Source organism: Pogoniulus pusillus, chromosome 12, assembly GCF_015220805.1.
Source record: "Pogoniulus pusillus isolate bPogPus1 chromosome 12, bPogPus1.pri, whole genome shotgun sequence".
Lineage (NCBI taxonomy): Eukaryota > Metazoa > Chordata > Aves > Piciformes > Lybiidae > Pogoniulus > Pogoniulus pusillus.
In genome coordinates this window covers 32557232-32570861 of record NC_087275.1, presented here as the reverse complement: position 1 = coordinate 32570861, position 13630 = coordinate 32557232, and the positions used below count along the sequence as shown (strand labels likewise).

Below are 13630 nucleotides of genomic sequence, written 5' to 3'. Positions count from 1 at the left end.
TCCCTAAGAACTGAAGTAACCCAAACATCATCTCCTCTGGTTCTCAAATGGCAGTTTTGGGAGCAGTAAAATATGCCAAATTGCCTTTACACTGAGTTTCTCTAACAGTGTAACTGCAGGTTTAGGTTTGGAGGGCCTCAGAATGGCACAGATCACACCCCTGGGGGGAAGGGAGGAGGCAAATCACAATGCTTGCTGTCCCAGAGCGAGGTGGCAGGGTTGGTGGAGAGGAGTGGGCAATGCTGCAGCCTTGGGGCAGAGTGGCTGGAAGGCAGCCTGGAAGAACAGGATCTTGGGGTGCTGGTGGACAGGAGGCTGAACATGAGCCAGCAGTGTGCCCAGGTGGCCCAGAAGACCAGCAGCATCCTGGCTTGGATCACAGTCAGTGTAGCCAGCAGGAGCAGGGCAGTGATGGTGCTCCTGTATTGGGCACTGCTGAGGCCACAGCTTGGGCACTGGGTTCTGTTCTGGGCACCACAGCACAGGAAGGACGTTGAAGAGCTGGAGAGTGTCCAGAGAAGAGCAATGAGGCTGGGGAGGGGTTTGGAGGGCATCATCTGAGGAGTGGCTGAGGGGCCTGGGAGTGTTTAGTGTGGAGAAGAGAAGGCTGAGGGCAGATCTCATTGCTCTCTACAGCTGCCTGAGAGGAGGCTGGGGTGAGGCTGGGGTTGGTCTCTTCTGTAAAGCACACAGTGACAGGCAATGGTTGGAGTTGTGCCAGGGGAGAGTTAGGTTGGACATGAGGAAGAACTTCTTTAGTGAGTGGTGAGGGGCTGGAAGAGGCTGCCCAGGGAGGTGGTGCAGTCCCTATGCCTGGAGGTGTTGAAGAAGCTGTAGCTATGACCCAACAGCACAACCTCAGCTAACCTGAGCCACCAAGTGCCACAGCCAGTCTGGAACACAAGCCCTGGGAGGAGAGGCTGAGGGAGCTGGGGGTGTGCAGCCTGCAGCAGAGGAGGCTCAGGGCAGAGCTTATTGCTGCCTGCAGCTGCCTGCAGGGAGGCTGTAGCCAGGTGGGGTTGGGCTCTGCTGCCAGGCAGCCAGCAGCAGGACAAGGGGACACAGCCTCAAGTTGTGCTGGGTGAGGTTCAGGCTGGATGTTAGGAGGAAGTTGCTGGCAGAGAGAATGATTGGCACTGGAATGGGCTGCCCAGGGAGGTGGTGGAGTGGCTGTGCCTGGAGGTGTTGCAGCCAAGCCTGGCTGGGGCACTGAGTGCCATGGTCTGGTTGGTTGGGCAGGGCTGGGTGCTAGGTTGGGCTGGGGGAGCTTGGAGCTCTCTGCCAACTTCCTTGGTTCTGTTATTACAAGACAGGACAGATGTACAGATAAGCTTTACTCCTGTTACTTCTCACTCCTAAGAGGGAGCAGAGGGAGAGAGAGGTGTTTTGCATTAGGGAAGAGGATGCTGGCTAGTTTGAGCTGGTGCCTCACAGGAATGTTAAAAATACAGATGAAGAGGGACAGGGATCTGCTGGAGAAGGTCCAGTGGAGGGCTACAAGGATGATGAGGGGACTGGAGCACTGCCTGGTGAGGAGAGGCTAAGGGACCTGGGGCTGCTCTCCAGGCCAGTATCTAGGGACAGGCTGTGCCCACTGATGTGTGCACAAGTGTCTGGTTGGGACACTGTTCCATATTCTTCATCTCTTAGCTGAGATGATGCTGGGATGTTCAAAGCTCATCCAGTTTCAATCTCCCTGCCATAGGCAGGGACACCTCCCACTAGAACAGGTCACTCAAGGCTTCATCTCACCTGGCTTTGAACACTTCCAGGGATGGGGCAACATCTGCAGGAATGGGACAACATCTGCAGAAATGGGGCAACAGCTGCAGGAGTGGGGCAACACCTCCAGGAATGGGGCAACACTTCCAAGAATGGGGCAACACCTCCAGGAATAGGGCAACACTTCCAGGAATGGGGCAACACTTCCAGGGAGAGGGGCAACAGCTGCAGGAATGTGGCAATAACTACATGGAGGAGGGGGGCAACAGCTGCAGGGAAGAGGGAGGCAACAGCTGCAGGAGTGGGGCAACAGCTGCAGGGAGGAGGGGGCAATGGAATCGAAGCACAGTGCTCTGCATTCAGTTTGTGTGTCTTATGTTGCAGACAGACTCAACCAGCGGGGAGAATCCGAGCATCAAGAAATCCCTCTTCCCTCTTTTTCACTCAAAGAATAGCTTAAAGCATAGTTCTTCTTTGAAAAAGCTTCCTGTAGTCACTCTACCCATGGTATTCCTTCCTTTTTTCCCCCCCACCCCAGTCCAGTAGCACTGCCAAATGCTCCAGCACCAGTGATTTCTTTCCTGACTGCAGCAGCATGTGTTTTGTTTTCCTGGGGTCACTTTCTCTTCATGCCAGTTAAGTACCTTTGGGCCAGTTCGATAAATGGAAGTCAGTTTGGGCAGTCCTGGTGAAACAGATTGTGCCTCAAAACTCCTTTTGGTGTGGTTGTTTAATTCGTCTTTTATACACTGACAGACAAAAGTAACCTGAACAACTGCAGAGTGAGGGAGCCCTGGGAGCTGAGGTGTCAGAAGAAAAGGGTTGTGAGGTGGTGCATGTGTAAAAATTAGATGGCTTCGTTTTGGTTCAGTCAGGAAGAAAAAGTTAACCTGTGGGGGAGTTGTTTGGGGGTTTTTATTGTTGCTATATTGGGAAGAGATTTTCTCATGCCTACCTGTAGAAGTTTAATGAATCAGATAGCAACAGCTGATTAGGGCCAGGAGGATGCTGAGAGGGCTGCAGCAGCTCTGCTGTGAGCACAGCCTGAAAGAGTTGGGGCTGTGCAGGCTGGAGCAGAGGCTCCCAGGTGAACTTCTTGTGGCCTTCCAGGAGCTGAAGTGGCTCCAAAAAAGCTGGGGAGGGACTTTTGAGGCTGTGAGGGAGTGGCAGGAGTGGGGGGAATGGAGCAAAGCTGGAGGTGGGGAGAGTGAGGCTGGAGGTGAGGAGGAAGTTGTTGAGCAGGAGAGTGGTGAGAGGCTGGCAGGGGTTGCCCAGGGAGGTGGTTGAGGCCCCATGGCTGGAGGTGTTTGAGGCCAGGCTGGCTGAGGCTGTGTGCAGCCTGCTCTAGGGTAGGGTGTCCCTGGGCATGGCAGTGGGTTGGCACTGGCTGCTCCTTGTGCTCCCTTCCAGCCCTGCCTGATTCTATGATGATCTGAACCCTAAGTCTTAGCTCATGCACCTGCTGTGTCTTGGTTGTCCATGGCACCAGACAGGTTCAGTTTTAACTGCCCTCTATTTTTTTTCCTTAGAGGTCAAAGTCTGCAAAGATATTTTCAATGCCCTTTCTACCATCAATTTGGTTCAATTTTCAGCTTGTTTCAAGGGAACTTGTTCTTTTTTTGTTTGTTTGTTTTTGTTTTCTTTTAGTTTGGGGTATTTGTAAAGGGGGAAAAAAGGCTGGGGGAAGGCAAAGCTCTTGGTCTTGCATTGGCAAAGTCAACCAGGCACCAGCTGAGAGGCAGGTTTTTGGTCTGCTTCACCCAGGAACAAATTTATGGAACTGCTCCATGGTCTTAACTGCAATCTGGAATGCTTTTCAAACTGAAGCTGAGGCTCTGCTGGGTTCTTTTCAGTTCTGGTTTGGAAGCCTTGTTTAACTGCCCTCTCTTCCAGCAAACACCACTAACAGCATGGCAACGCTTGAAGGGCTAAGGGCGCAGCCAACCTGCATGATGTCCATGGAATAAAAACACATAGGGATACAAATCTTGGAAGGTGGTTGCTGTTCTGCTGCAGGAATGGGCTTCACCTGTGCTCTGTAATTAACAGGGGAGGGGGGGGGGAATTATGGACAGCTCTTCTTCAACTCTCTGCTGGGAGACCAAGAGGCAATGCTTTGTTGCAGATGCCCAGCACGGACGGGCAGGACCTCTTGGCGTTACAGAAAGCCATTCACACCAACCACCAGAGCAGCAGGCAGAAGGACTGGCATCCTGAGAAGATGACAGAAATCCAGCCTCCTGTAAGTGGCATCATCCATTCCCTGTGTTCTGCTCACTCCTGGCTTACCTCTTTGCAGTGCTGAAGGCAGAAAATAGACTCAGAGATGAGTCCTGAGCTGCATCAAGAGAAGTGTGGCCAGCAGGGCAAGGGAGGGGATTCTGCTCTCCTCAGACCCCACCTGCAGTCCTGGCTGCAGTTCTGCAGTCCCCAACACATGGAAGTGTTTGAGGCAGTGCAGAGGAGGCCACCAAGATGCTGAGAGGGCTGCAGCAGCTCTGCTCTGAGGCCAGGCTGAAAGAGTTGGGGCTGTGCAGGCTGGAGAAGAGAAGGCTTGGAGGAGAGCTTGGAGTGGCCTTGCAGGATCTGAAGGGGGCTCCAGAAGGGCTGGGGAGGGACTAGTGACAAGGTCTGGGAATGAGAGGAGGAGGAGGAATGGGTTTGAAGTGGCAGAGAGGAGATTGAAGCTGGATGTTAGGAAAGGGTTGTTGAGAGTGAGGGGGGTGAGAGACAGGCACAGGTTGAGGGTGGTGAGAGACTGGCACAGGTTGAGGGTGTTGAGACACTGGCACAGGGATGTGTTCAAGGCCAGGTTGGATGAGGCCTTGAGCAACCTGTTCTAGTGGGAGGTGTCCCTGCCTATGGCAGGGGGGTTGGGATTGGCTGATCTTTGAGGTCCCTTCCAACCTAAACCACTCTGATTCCTGACAGCTTTCCCTCTGCTGAACAGGAGCACATTTCATCTGCTGGTATTCCCTGGCCAGTGCAGTCCCTGCTCATTGTGCCTGCAGCCCTGCTGTGTTCTTGAGAATCTGGACTGGAGTGACAAGGAAAAGGAGACATTGAATGGCCCTCTGGCAGTCTCAGAGGCTCTTGAAATGCTGGTTATGTTTTTGTGTTGGAGGCAAGCAGCGAGGTGAGAGGTAACCAGCGAGGTGAGAGGGAACCAGCGAGGTGAGAGGGAACCAGCGAGGTGAGAGGCAAGCAGCAGGGGGAGAGGCAAGCAGCAGGGGGAGAGGCAAGCAGCAGGGGGAGAGGCAAGCAGCAGGGGGAGAGGGAAGCAGCGAGGCGAGAGGCAAGCAGCAGGGGGAGAGGCAAGCAGCAGGGGGAGAGGCAAGCAGCAGGGGGAGAGGGAAGCAGCGAGGCGAGAGGCAAGCAGCAGGGGGAGAGGCAAGCAGCAAGGTGAGAGGCAGGCAGCAAGGTAAACCTGCTCTGGCACCAGGGGTTAGCCTGGATGATCTCCAGAGGTCTCTTCCCACCCCTGTCATTGTGTGAGAACTTCAGGAGCAGTGAAAGACTTTCAGTGCCTATTCCTGGTAGCTGTGCACTGCTGCAGGAGAGAATCATAGAGTGGTTTAAGTTGGAAGGGACCTCAAAGATCATCTAGTCCAGGAACACCTCCTACTAGAACATCTGGCTCAAGACCTCATCCAGCCTGGCCTTGAACGCCTCCAGGGAGGTTGTGGAGCACAGCAACCTGTGCCCTGGTGGCCAAGTGGGCCAATGGGATCCTGGGGTGCCTTAGGCAGAGTGTGTCCAGTAGATCAAGGGAGGTTCTCCTCCCCCTCTACTCTGCCCTACTGAGACCTCATCTTGAGCACTGCCTTCAGTTTTGGCCTCCTCAGTTGAAGAGGGACAGGGATCTGCTGGAGAGGGTACAAGGATGATGAGGGACTGGAGAACTGCCTGGTGAGGAGAGGCTGAGGGCCCTGGGGCTGCTTAGTCTGGAGAAGAGAAGACTGAGAGGGGATTGGATCAATGTTTATCAGTATCTGAGGGCTGGGGGTCAGGAGGGGGGGACAGGCTCTGCTCACTGCTCCCTGGGACAGCACAAGCAGCAATGGATGGAAGCTGCAGCACAGGAGGTTCCAGCTCAACACAAGGGGGAACTTCTTGCCTGGAAGGGTCCCAGAGCCCTGGCACAGGCTTCCTAGAGAGGTTGTGGAGTCTCCTCTGGAGCCTTTCCAGGCCTGTCTGGATGTGTTCTGTGTGCCCTGAGCTGGACTGTGTGGTCCTGCTCTGGCAAGGGGATTGGACTGGATGAGCTCTTCGTGTCCCTTCCAACCCCTGACGTCTGTGATCCTGGATGCGTTCCTGTGTGATCTGCTCTAGGTGATCCTGCTCTGGCAGGGGGGTTGGTCTGGATGAGTTTTTGAGGTCCCTTCCAACCTCTGACCCCCTGTGATCCTCTGAAGTGCTCTTTCTGTGTGTCTTCCAGAGCCAGCCATTAAAATCTCTCCGCAAGCTCTTGCACCTGTCCTCTTCCAACCACCCTGTGCCCGCAGAGCCTCGCTTCCAGCCGCTGCCAGCCCAGCCAGCCAAAGCTGCTTTCCCCGAAGTGCGAATCCACCCCCTGGGGCAGGGCTCCGGCGGCGCCGGCGGCAGCAATGTGAGGCAGGAGCCTCAAGCCAAGAGCAGGCCAACGCTGCAGATACCAAGCCAGCTGGAGCCCACCTGGCACGTCCCTGCCGTCAACAGGAGTGCCAGCGATGGGTCCCCCTACTCGGAGCAGCTGCCCTCCAAGAGCGGGCAGAACGGGCACTCCTACAGCCGGACCAACCGCCCGCGCATGCCCAACCTCAACGACCTGAAGGAGACAGCCTTGTAATGGGCACCGCGGGCACGAGCCAGGCCGGGGTGGGTGGAGGTCAGCCTGGGGGGGTGCTGGTGGTGGTGGTGGCGAGGGTGAGCCTGCGTCTTCAGCTGTACAGAGGTGTGCAATATCTGCGCGTGGAGCTACGCCCTCGGGCGCCACGGCGAGAGTCAGGGATTAGACAAAACCAAGTGGGGTGAGGAATTCAGCAGGTGTGGGGAAGGTCACTGGGTGCCAGGCAGAGCGTGCCAGGCAGGCAGCAAAATGCCTTTGCCCTTTTCTCTCACTTACATTCCAGCTCAGTGCACGCCTCTGGCTGAAAGCTGGGAGGCTTCTGGTGTGTCTTGGCACTTGGGAGGGTGGAAACGTTTCGCGTCTAGACCTGTGCCCTTACTTCCTTGTTTTTTTCCTTGCTGCCTACTTCAAACCAGTTTATGTGATGAAATAAAAACCACCAAGCAGGTGTATCCTACCTTCCAGGGTTTCCAGTTTCAATGGTATGTCTTAACATTTATTTGGTTTGAGGTTTTGTTGGGTTTTCAACTTCCATATTTGATAGGGATTTGTAGTATTTATTTCTTATGAGCTTAAGATGGTCCTGTTAGTACCATCTCTTTGCTGTTCTGCTGGAAGGGTCTTTTGGTTTAGGGGAGGGGGAGCTGTTTGGGAAGCAGTGCAATAGCTACAATAGTCTCTGTTTAAAAGAAAGGTTGAAGAGATAAATACAACAGAACAATAGCAAAACAGAACAACAGCAAAGCAAAACAACAGCAGAACAGAACAACAGCAAAACAGAGCAACATCAGAACAACATCAGAACAGAACAACAGTAAAACAGCAACATCAGAACAACAGCAAAGCAACATTAGAACAACAGCAAAACAGAACAGCAAAGCAAAACAACATCAGAACAGAACAACAGCAAAACAGAGCAACATCAGAACAACAGCAAAGCAACATTAGAACAACAGCAAAACAGAACAGCAAAGCAAAACAACATCAGAACAGAACAACAGCAAAACAGAGCAACATCAGAACAACAGCAAAGCAGCGTTAGAACAACAGCAAAGCAAAACAACATCAGAACAGAACAACAGCAAAACAGATCAGCAAAGCAAAACAGCTACAGAACAGAACAACATCAGAACAGAACAACAGCAAAACTCTCTTCCAACCTGGTTGATTCTATGATTATATATGAAAGCAGAACAACAGCAAAGCAAAACAACAGCAAAAACAAAACAACAGCAAAACTCTTCCACCCTGGTTTATTCTATGATTATATATGAAAGCAGAACAACAGCAAAACAAAGCAACACCAACAACACAACAACTGCAACAGCAGAACAGAACAACAGCAAAACTCTCTTCCACCCTGGTTGATTCTGTGATTCTATATGAAAACAGAGCAACAGCAAACCAGAACAGCATCAAAACAACACAACAGCAAAACTCTCTTCCAACCTGGTGGATTCTGTGGTTCTATATGAAAACAGAGCAACAGCAAAACAAAGCAACAGCAAAACTCTCTTCCACCCTGTTTGATCCTATGATTCTATATGAAAACAGCAACAGCAAAACAACACAACAGCAAAACTCTCTTCCAACCTGGTTGATTCTGTGATTCTATATGAAAACAGAGCAACAGCAAACCAGAACAGCATCAAAACAACACAACAGCAAAACTCTCTTCCAACCTGGTGGATTCTGTGGTTCTATATGAAAACAGAGCAACAGCAAAACAAAGCAACAGCAAAACTCTCTTCCACCCTGTTTGATCCTATGATTCTATATGAAAACAGCAACAGCAAAACAACACAACAGCAAAACTCTCTTCCAACCTGGTGTATTCTATGGTTCTATATGAAAACAGTGCAACAGCAAAACAATGCAACAGCAAAACTCTCTTCCAACTTGGTTGATTTTATGATTCTATATGAAAACAGAACAACGGCAAAGAGAGTCACAGCAAAACAAAGCAACAGCAACAACAAAACAACAGCAAAAGTCTCTTCTAACCTGGTTGATTCTATGATTCTATATGAAAACAGAGCAACAGCAGAGTCACAGCAAAACAAAGCAACAGCAACAACAAAACAACAGCAAAAGGATCTAATAACCTGATTGATTCTATGATTCTATATGAAAACAGCAACAGTAAAGTAGAACAACAGCAAAACAACACAACAGCAAAACTCTCTTCCAACCTGGTGGATTCTGTGGTTCTATATGAAAACAGAGCAACAGCAAAACAAATCCCAGCAGCAAAACAAACCCCCTAACGGTGGCACTTATATATTGCATTCAGGAGTATTTTATTCTCTCTATAAATATATATATATATATTAAAAAAGGGAAACTCTGTTTTTAAAGTACCCTCATTGGAAAAAAAAAAAAGCATTGTTCTGACACCTCTCTGCCATATTTTTATAGAGCTGTGCTATAAGTGCAGTATTATACTTGTAATAAAAAGGAGCTGAAATGTGGCTCTAACCCACGGCTGGAACAGACTGAGTCATGCTCAGCTAAGAAAGCCCCGGGTCGTAGGCTTGGATTGATTGATGGATTGGTGACAAAGAAAAGGCAACACTCAACTGCAGGCTTTTTGAGGGAAGGGTTTGCTAAAGGGCAAGAGGCTGCAGAGGGGTGCAGTAACCTCAGTGTGAGGAGTTTTCCCCTTCTTAGCTTTCCTAGGAACGTTGATAGGATTTCTGCCTCATCAAGAGCACAGAGCCCTGGTACCAAATTGCTGTTTCCTCTTTCTCTCCTGTTAGCTGTCTCTAGATAAAGTGACTCCAGGCTAAAGCAGGTGCTCTTCCACTTAACAGCACTTAAGAGGGGTGCAAAGCAAAAGAACAGCATGAATTGCAAGTTGAGATGCCAGACTTGGGCACTTAGCAGGGCACTGCAGGTGGTGGTGTAAGCTTTTATGCAGAGGTGTATTTTACGTCTGGTTGAGCAAGCTCCTGACTAAAAAGATGAACTGAACACTGCATTGAAATCAAAACGACTCTTGCACTTTTTTTCTTCTCTTTCAGGATGTATTTAAAAGCCACAGATCTGATTTTTTGGGATCTTGAGGGAGAAGGTTGCCATGCAGCTCAGTTTCTCCTTGGGTCTCACTGTCCAAATATCCCTGTAGACAGTTCAGCTTCCAGTCTCCTCTACAACACTGTTAAAAACGCCTTTACCTTGGTGGATGCTGAGTGTGGCAAACACACAACCTGCTTCCTCTGTTGCCACCAGTGAGCTAAAGCAGAAGTAAGCCAATAGATGACAAGAGTGATGCCAGTCTCAGGTTTGTGCCAGGCCTCTAGTGTCAGATCAATATGACCTCCCTTTTAAACCCTCTTATCACTCTGCAGCATAAGACTTGTCCTCCTCAGACGCTTGTGCTTGCAAATATGTTGTGTTTTCCCAAGAGAAGAGAGATTAACCTGAATGTAAATTTGATGATTATCCATAGATGGAGTCGACAGAAGCAGCCAGGCAGGAAGAGCTGAACTTCCTAGTGGGATAACAGTGCAAGCTTAGGTAAGCTCTTCAGTACCTCTTGAGTCGCACCGAAGTGCCAACGGCAGCCAATTTGGCACCACTGCTCTGAAAGGGTTTTTGTTGTCAGAGAGTCAAAGTATGGGGGGGATGTTACAGCAGGTTCTGCCAGGGCTAAAAGGCAGCTAGGAAATAATAACTCAGTCACCAGATTGCAAGATAAGAATCATTGCTTTGTCACCTGCCTGCAAGCAGTGTGCATGTAATGGATTGATGCCAGAGGCAGTATCTGTGTGTGAGAGATGGTGGCAATGTAGCCTATAGAGATGGTGGTGATGTAGCCTATAGAGATGGTGGTGATGTAGCCTATAGGCACACATCAGACAGGAGAGGGATTCCCAAGTGCTGAGAAGGTCAGTGGGCAGCCAGGAAAGGCAGTGTGGTATTTGCCAGCACTCACAGGCAGAGTCTAACAGCATTGAAGACTGGACAGAGCACTTAATGCCATGGTCTGGTTGATTGGCCAGGGCTGGGTGCTAGGTTGGACTGGATGAGCTTGGAGCTCTCTTCCAACCTGCTTGATTCTGTGGTCTTTGAGCAGTCTCTTTTGGACTCACCAGTGTGTGTGTCCCTGAGCTAACCTGCCCACAGCTAGCTCAGTCCTGCTGTGAAGCAGGCTGCTGCCACTGGCATCCCCACAGCACTGTCTGCAGCGTGGGTTGGGTGTCTCCAAAGGGAGCATTCAGACTCCTCTGTGCTTTGTGGAGATATATCTGGGGGGGGTTGTGTTGAGTACTTTTGCCTCTACAGGACTTTTAGCTTGCTGGAAAGAGCTTCATCCTGGGGATGATGATTCTGGGCTGTATGTGGCTGTTGTGATTTCTAGCAAGGAGAAATGTTGCCAAAGTTGGTTGCTTGTTTTTTTTTTGGTTGATTGGGTTTTTTTCTCTCTCAGTACCCATTAAGTTAAATCAGAGTAATCTCTGACTGTACATAGAGCTGATTAAAGTAGTCAGCAGAGCTCCAAGGGTGACCCAAGGAACATTGGAGTGTTTGGTGGCTGATTTTTCCAGCCGGTTGCTTCCACTTCACTCTGCATTTTCTTCTCTCAACAGACTGTAGTAGATTTCATTTGAATGCTGAGTTGTGTTGAGTGTATGTAGTATTTCCTTGGTTGGAAAGAAGTTCCAGCAGCTCAACCAGCTGGTGCTGGAATCAATTGTGTCCTTATTTCTTTTACCCTCCTCTCACTTCCCAATATTGCTGATGTAAATTTCACCAAGGCTTCCAAAGGAGTTCTTACCACAGCGGCTTGAGATTTGCTGGCTCAATAAAGGGGAAGAGGATGACCAAGCAAACGTTTTGTAAGTGTGAGCTTTGCTCCTCCCTGCTCTGAGTCTTGTGCTACGTGTTCTTGTAGGTTTGCTCAGTGAGAGGTATCCTGGTTACACTTCAGTTTGTTCTTGGGCAATCTGCTTTGCCTTAGGGCATCGTTAGGGATGTGAGCTGAGGAGAAACCCTTGAAGCTTCAGAAACAATTTGTACTCCTTTGGGAGAACTGAAGCTGCCTGACCTTGTCTCTGTGTTTTTTCTCTTGAGGTCTTTTATACCTGAAAAAGAAGCACCTTAAGCTCGTCTTAACCTGAAACTGTTCATGTGTTTAAGCTGTCCCTTTAACCTGCCATGGAAATGTATTAGCCTACAGCAACAGCTTTGGGTTTAGGGTTTTTTTTTACCCCCAGCAGACCTGGCCACAGAGAACAGTCCCCACAGAGCTGTTTTAACCCTTTCTGCTCCTCTGAGAGGTCACCAGCACGAGGCAGAGGTCCTGGCAGGTAGGCAGCGATCCCAGATTCCATCCCTGCTTCCCACAGCGTTCCCCATCTCACAGGGCTTGGGATTGATAGCAGGCTTTGATTTCTGATACCAAGCCAAACCCACCTCAATGCCACTCTCTTACAGACACTTGGCTCTTTTAGGTCAGTACTGACGCAGGCTTCAAGCTGCCAAACATAGGAGATGCCCTCAGGCCATCTTTAGGCTTTGTCACCTTTCTCTCTGCTACACCACATTCTCTCTGGAGCAAAGCTGGAGTGATCCTTCAAGAGGCAGTGTTCTGTGATAGGTTTTAGCCATTCCTTGTCATTGCAGGTATATCTCTTACCTGCTGCATCTTAGTAGTGTAGAGAGCTGCATACCGACCTTTGTCTTCAGAAGCTGCTGCAGCTGTTAGCTGAGGAGTCACAGAATCACAGAGCCAAGCAGGCTGGCAGAGAGCTCCAAGCTCCCCCAGCCCAACCTAGCACCCAGCCCTGCCCAACCAACCAGACCATGGCACTCAGTGCCCCAGCCAGGCTTGGCTGCAACACCTCCAGCCACGGACACTCCACCACCTCCCTGGGCAGCCCATTCCAGTGCCAATCACTCTCTCTGACAACAACTTCCTCACAACATCCAGCCTAGACCTGCCCTGGCACAGCTTCAGCCTCTGTCCCCTTCTTCTGCTGCTGGCTGCCTGGCAGCAGAGCCCAACCCCACCTGGCTACAGCCTTCCTGCAGGCAGCTGCAGGCAGCAATGAGCTCTGCCCTGAGCCTCCTCTGCTGCAGGCTGCACCCCCCCAGCTCCCTCAGCCTCTCCTCACAGGGCTGTGCTCCAGGCCCCTCCCCAGCCTTGCTGCCCTGCTCCAAACACCTTCCAGCACCTCAGCAGCTCTCTGCGATGGAGGAGCCCAGAGCTGGACACAGCACTCCAGGGGTGGCCTGAGCAGTGCTGAGCACAGGGGTGGGCACAAGAACCTCCCTTGTCCTGCTGCCCACACTGCTCCTGAGCCAGCCCAGGATGCCACTGGCTCTGCTGCCCACCTGGGCACACTGCTGCCTCCTCTTCAGGAGACTCAGAAAAAAAAGCAAAGCAAACCTCTCTTTTCTTAATTCAGTGCCCAGACCTCCCTTGTAGGAGTAGGAACACAGGTGATAGAGTTCTGAAGGCACCTGGTTAGCTGAGCCACTTCTGAGGACAGAAGTGTTTGGGGGTGTTTTGATTCTGTGGCAGGCTTTTTTGTTGCCTTGTAATGATTTGCTAAGGAGACAGACATCAGCCTCAGAAATACCTGCCTGTGGTTGATTCTGTGTGCAGAGAGGAGAGCTGGGAGAAGATTGGCACTGCCATCACACAGAGGGGATCTAAAGGATTAGCCATATGTGAGACACTACAGCCTGGGAGGGGGGAGGGTGGCAATGCACACTGATAGTTTCCATTCCATCTAACACACTTCATACCTCTGTTAATGAGCTTATGTCATAAGCCATGCAGCCAGGCTGTGGTTGCTGTCAGCAGCCTCACTGCTCAAAAGAGGAGCGTGGCAAAGGGTGACTGCAAAGTGCTGTGTGCTCTGTTCAGCTGCTTCTGAACCACCTTCAGATCAGAGATTCATAAAAGGGACCTTCAAGATCATCTAGGTCCAACCTCCCAGTAGAACAGGTGGATCAAGGCTTCATTCAACCTGGTCCTGAACACCTCCAGGGAGGTTGTGGAGCACAGAAATCACCCAATGTGATCTTTGATTCTGTGCTCCACAACCTCCCTGGGAAACCTGTGCCAGT

The 13630-nt window shown here is 50.7% G+C and overlaps 1 protein-coding gene across 4 annotated transcripts in view; it reads left to right on the top strand.

The window, feature by feature from the left end:
* CDKL5 (cyclin dependent kinase like 5) overlaps positions 1-7012 on the top strand; it is a 130384-nt gene extending 123372 nt beyond the window's left edge. For 3 of the 4 annotated variants that reach the window (XM_064152065.1, XM_064152066.1, XM_064152068.1), the window contains 3 exons: positions 2107-2229; positions 3848-3964; positions 6161-7012. In XM_064152065.1, coding sequence (XP_064008135.1) covers positions 2107-2229; positions 3848-3964; positions 6161-6550 — 630 coding nt within the window. In that variant the 3' untranslated portion in view covers positions 6551-7012. The remainder of the gene's footprint in view (positions 1-2106; positions 2230-3847; positions 3965-6160) is intronic. The other variant, XM_064152067.1, reaches the window with a different exon arrangement.
* The last annotated feature ends 6618 nt before the right edge of the window (positions 7013-13630 follow it).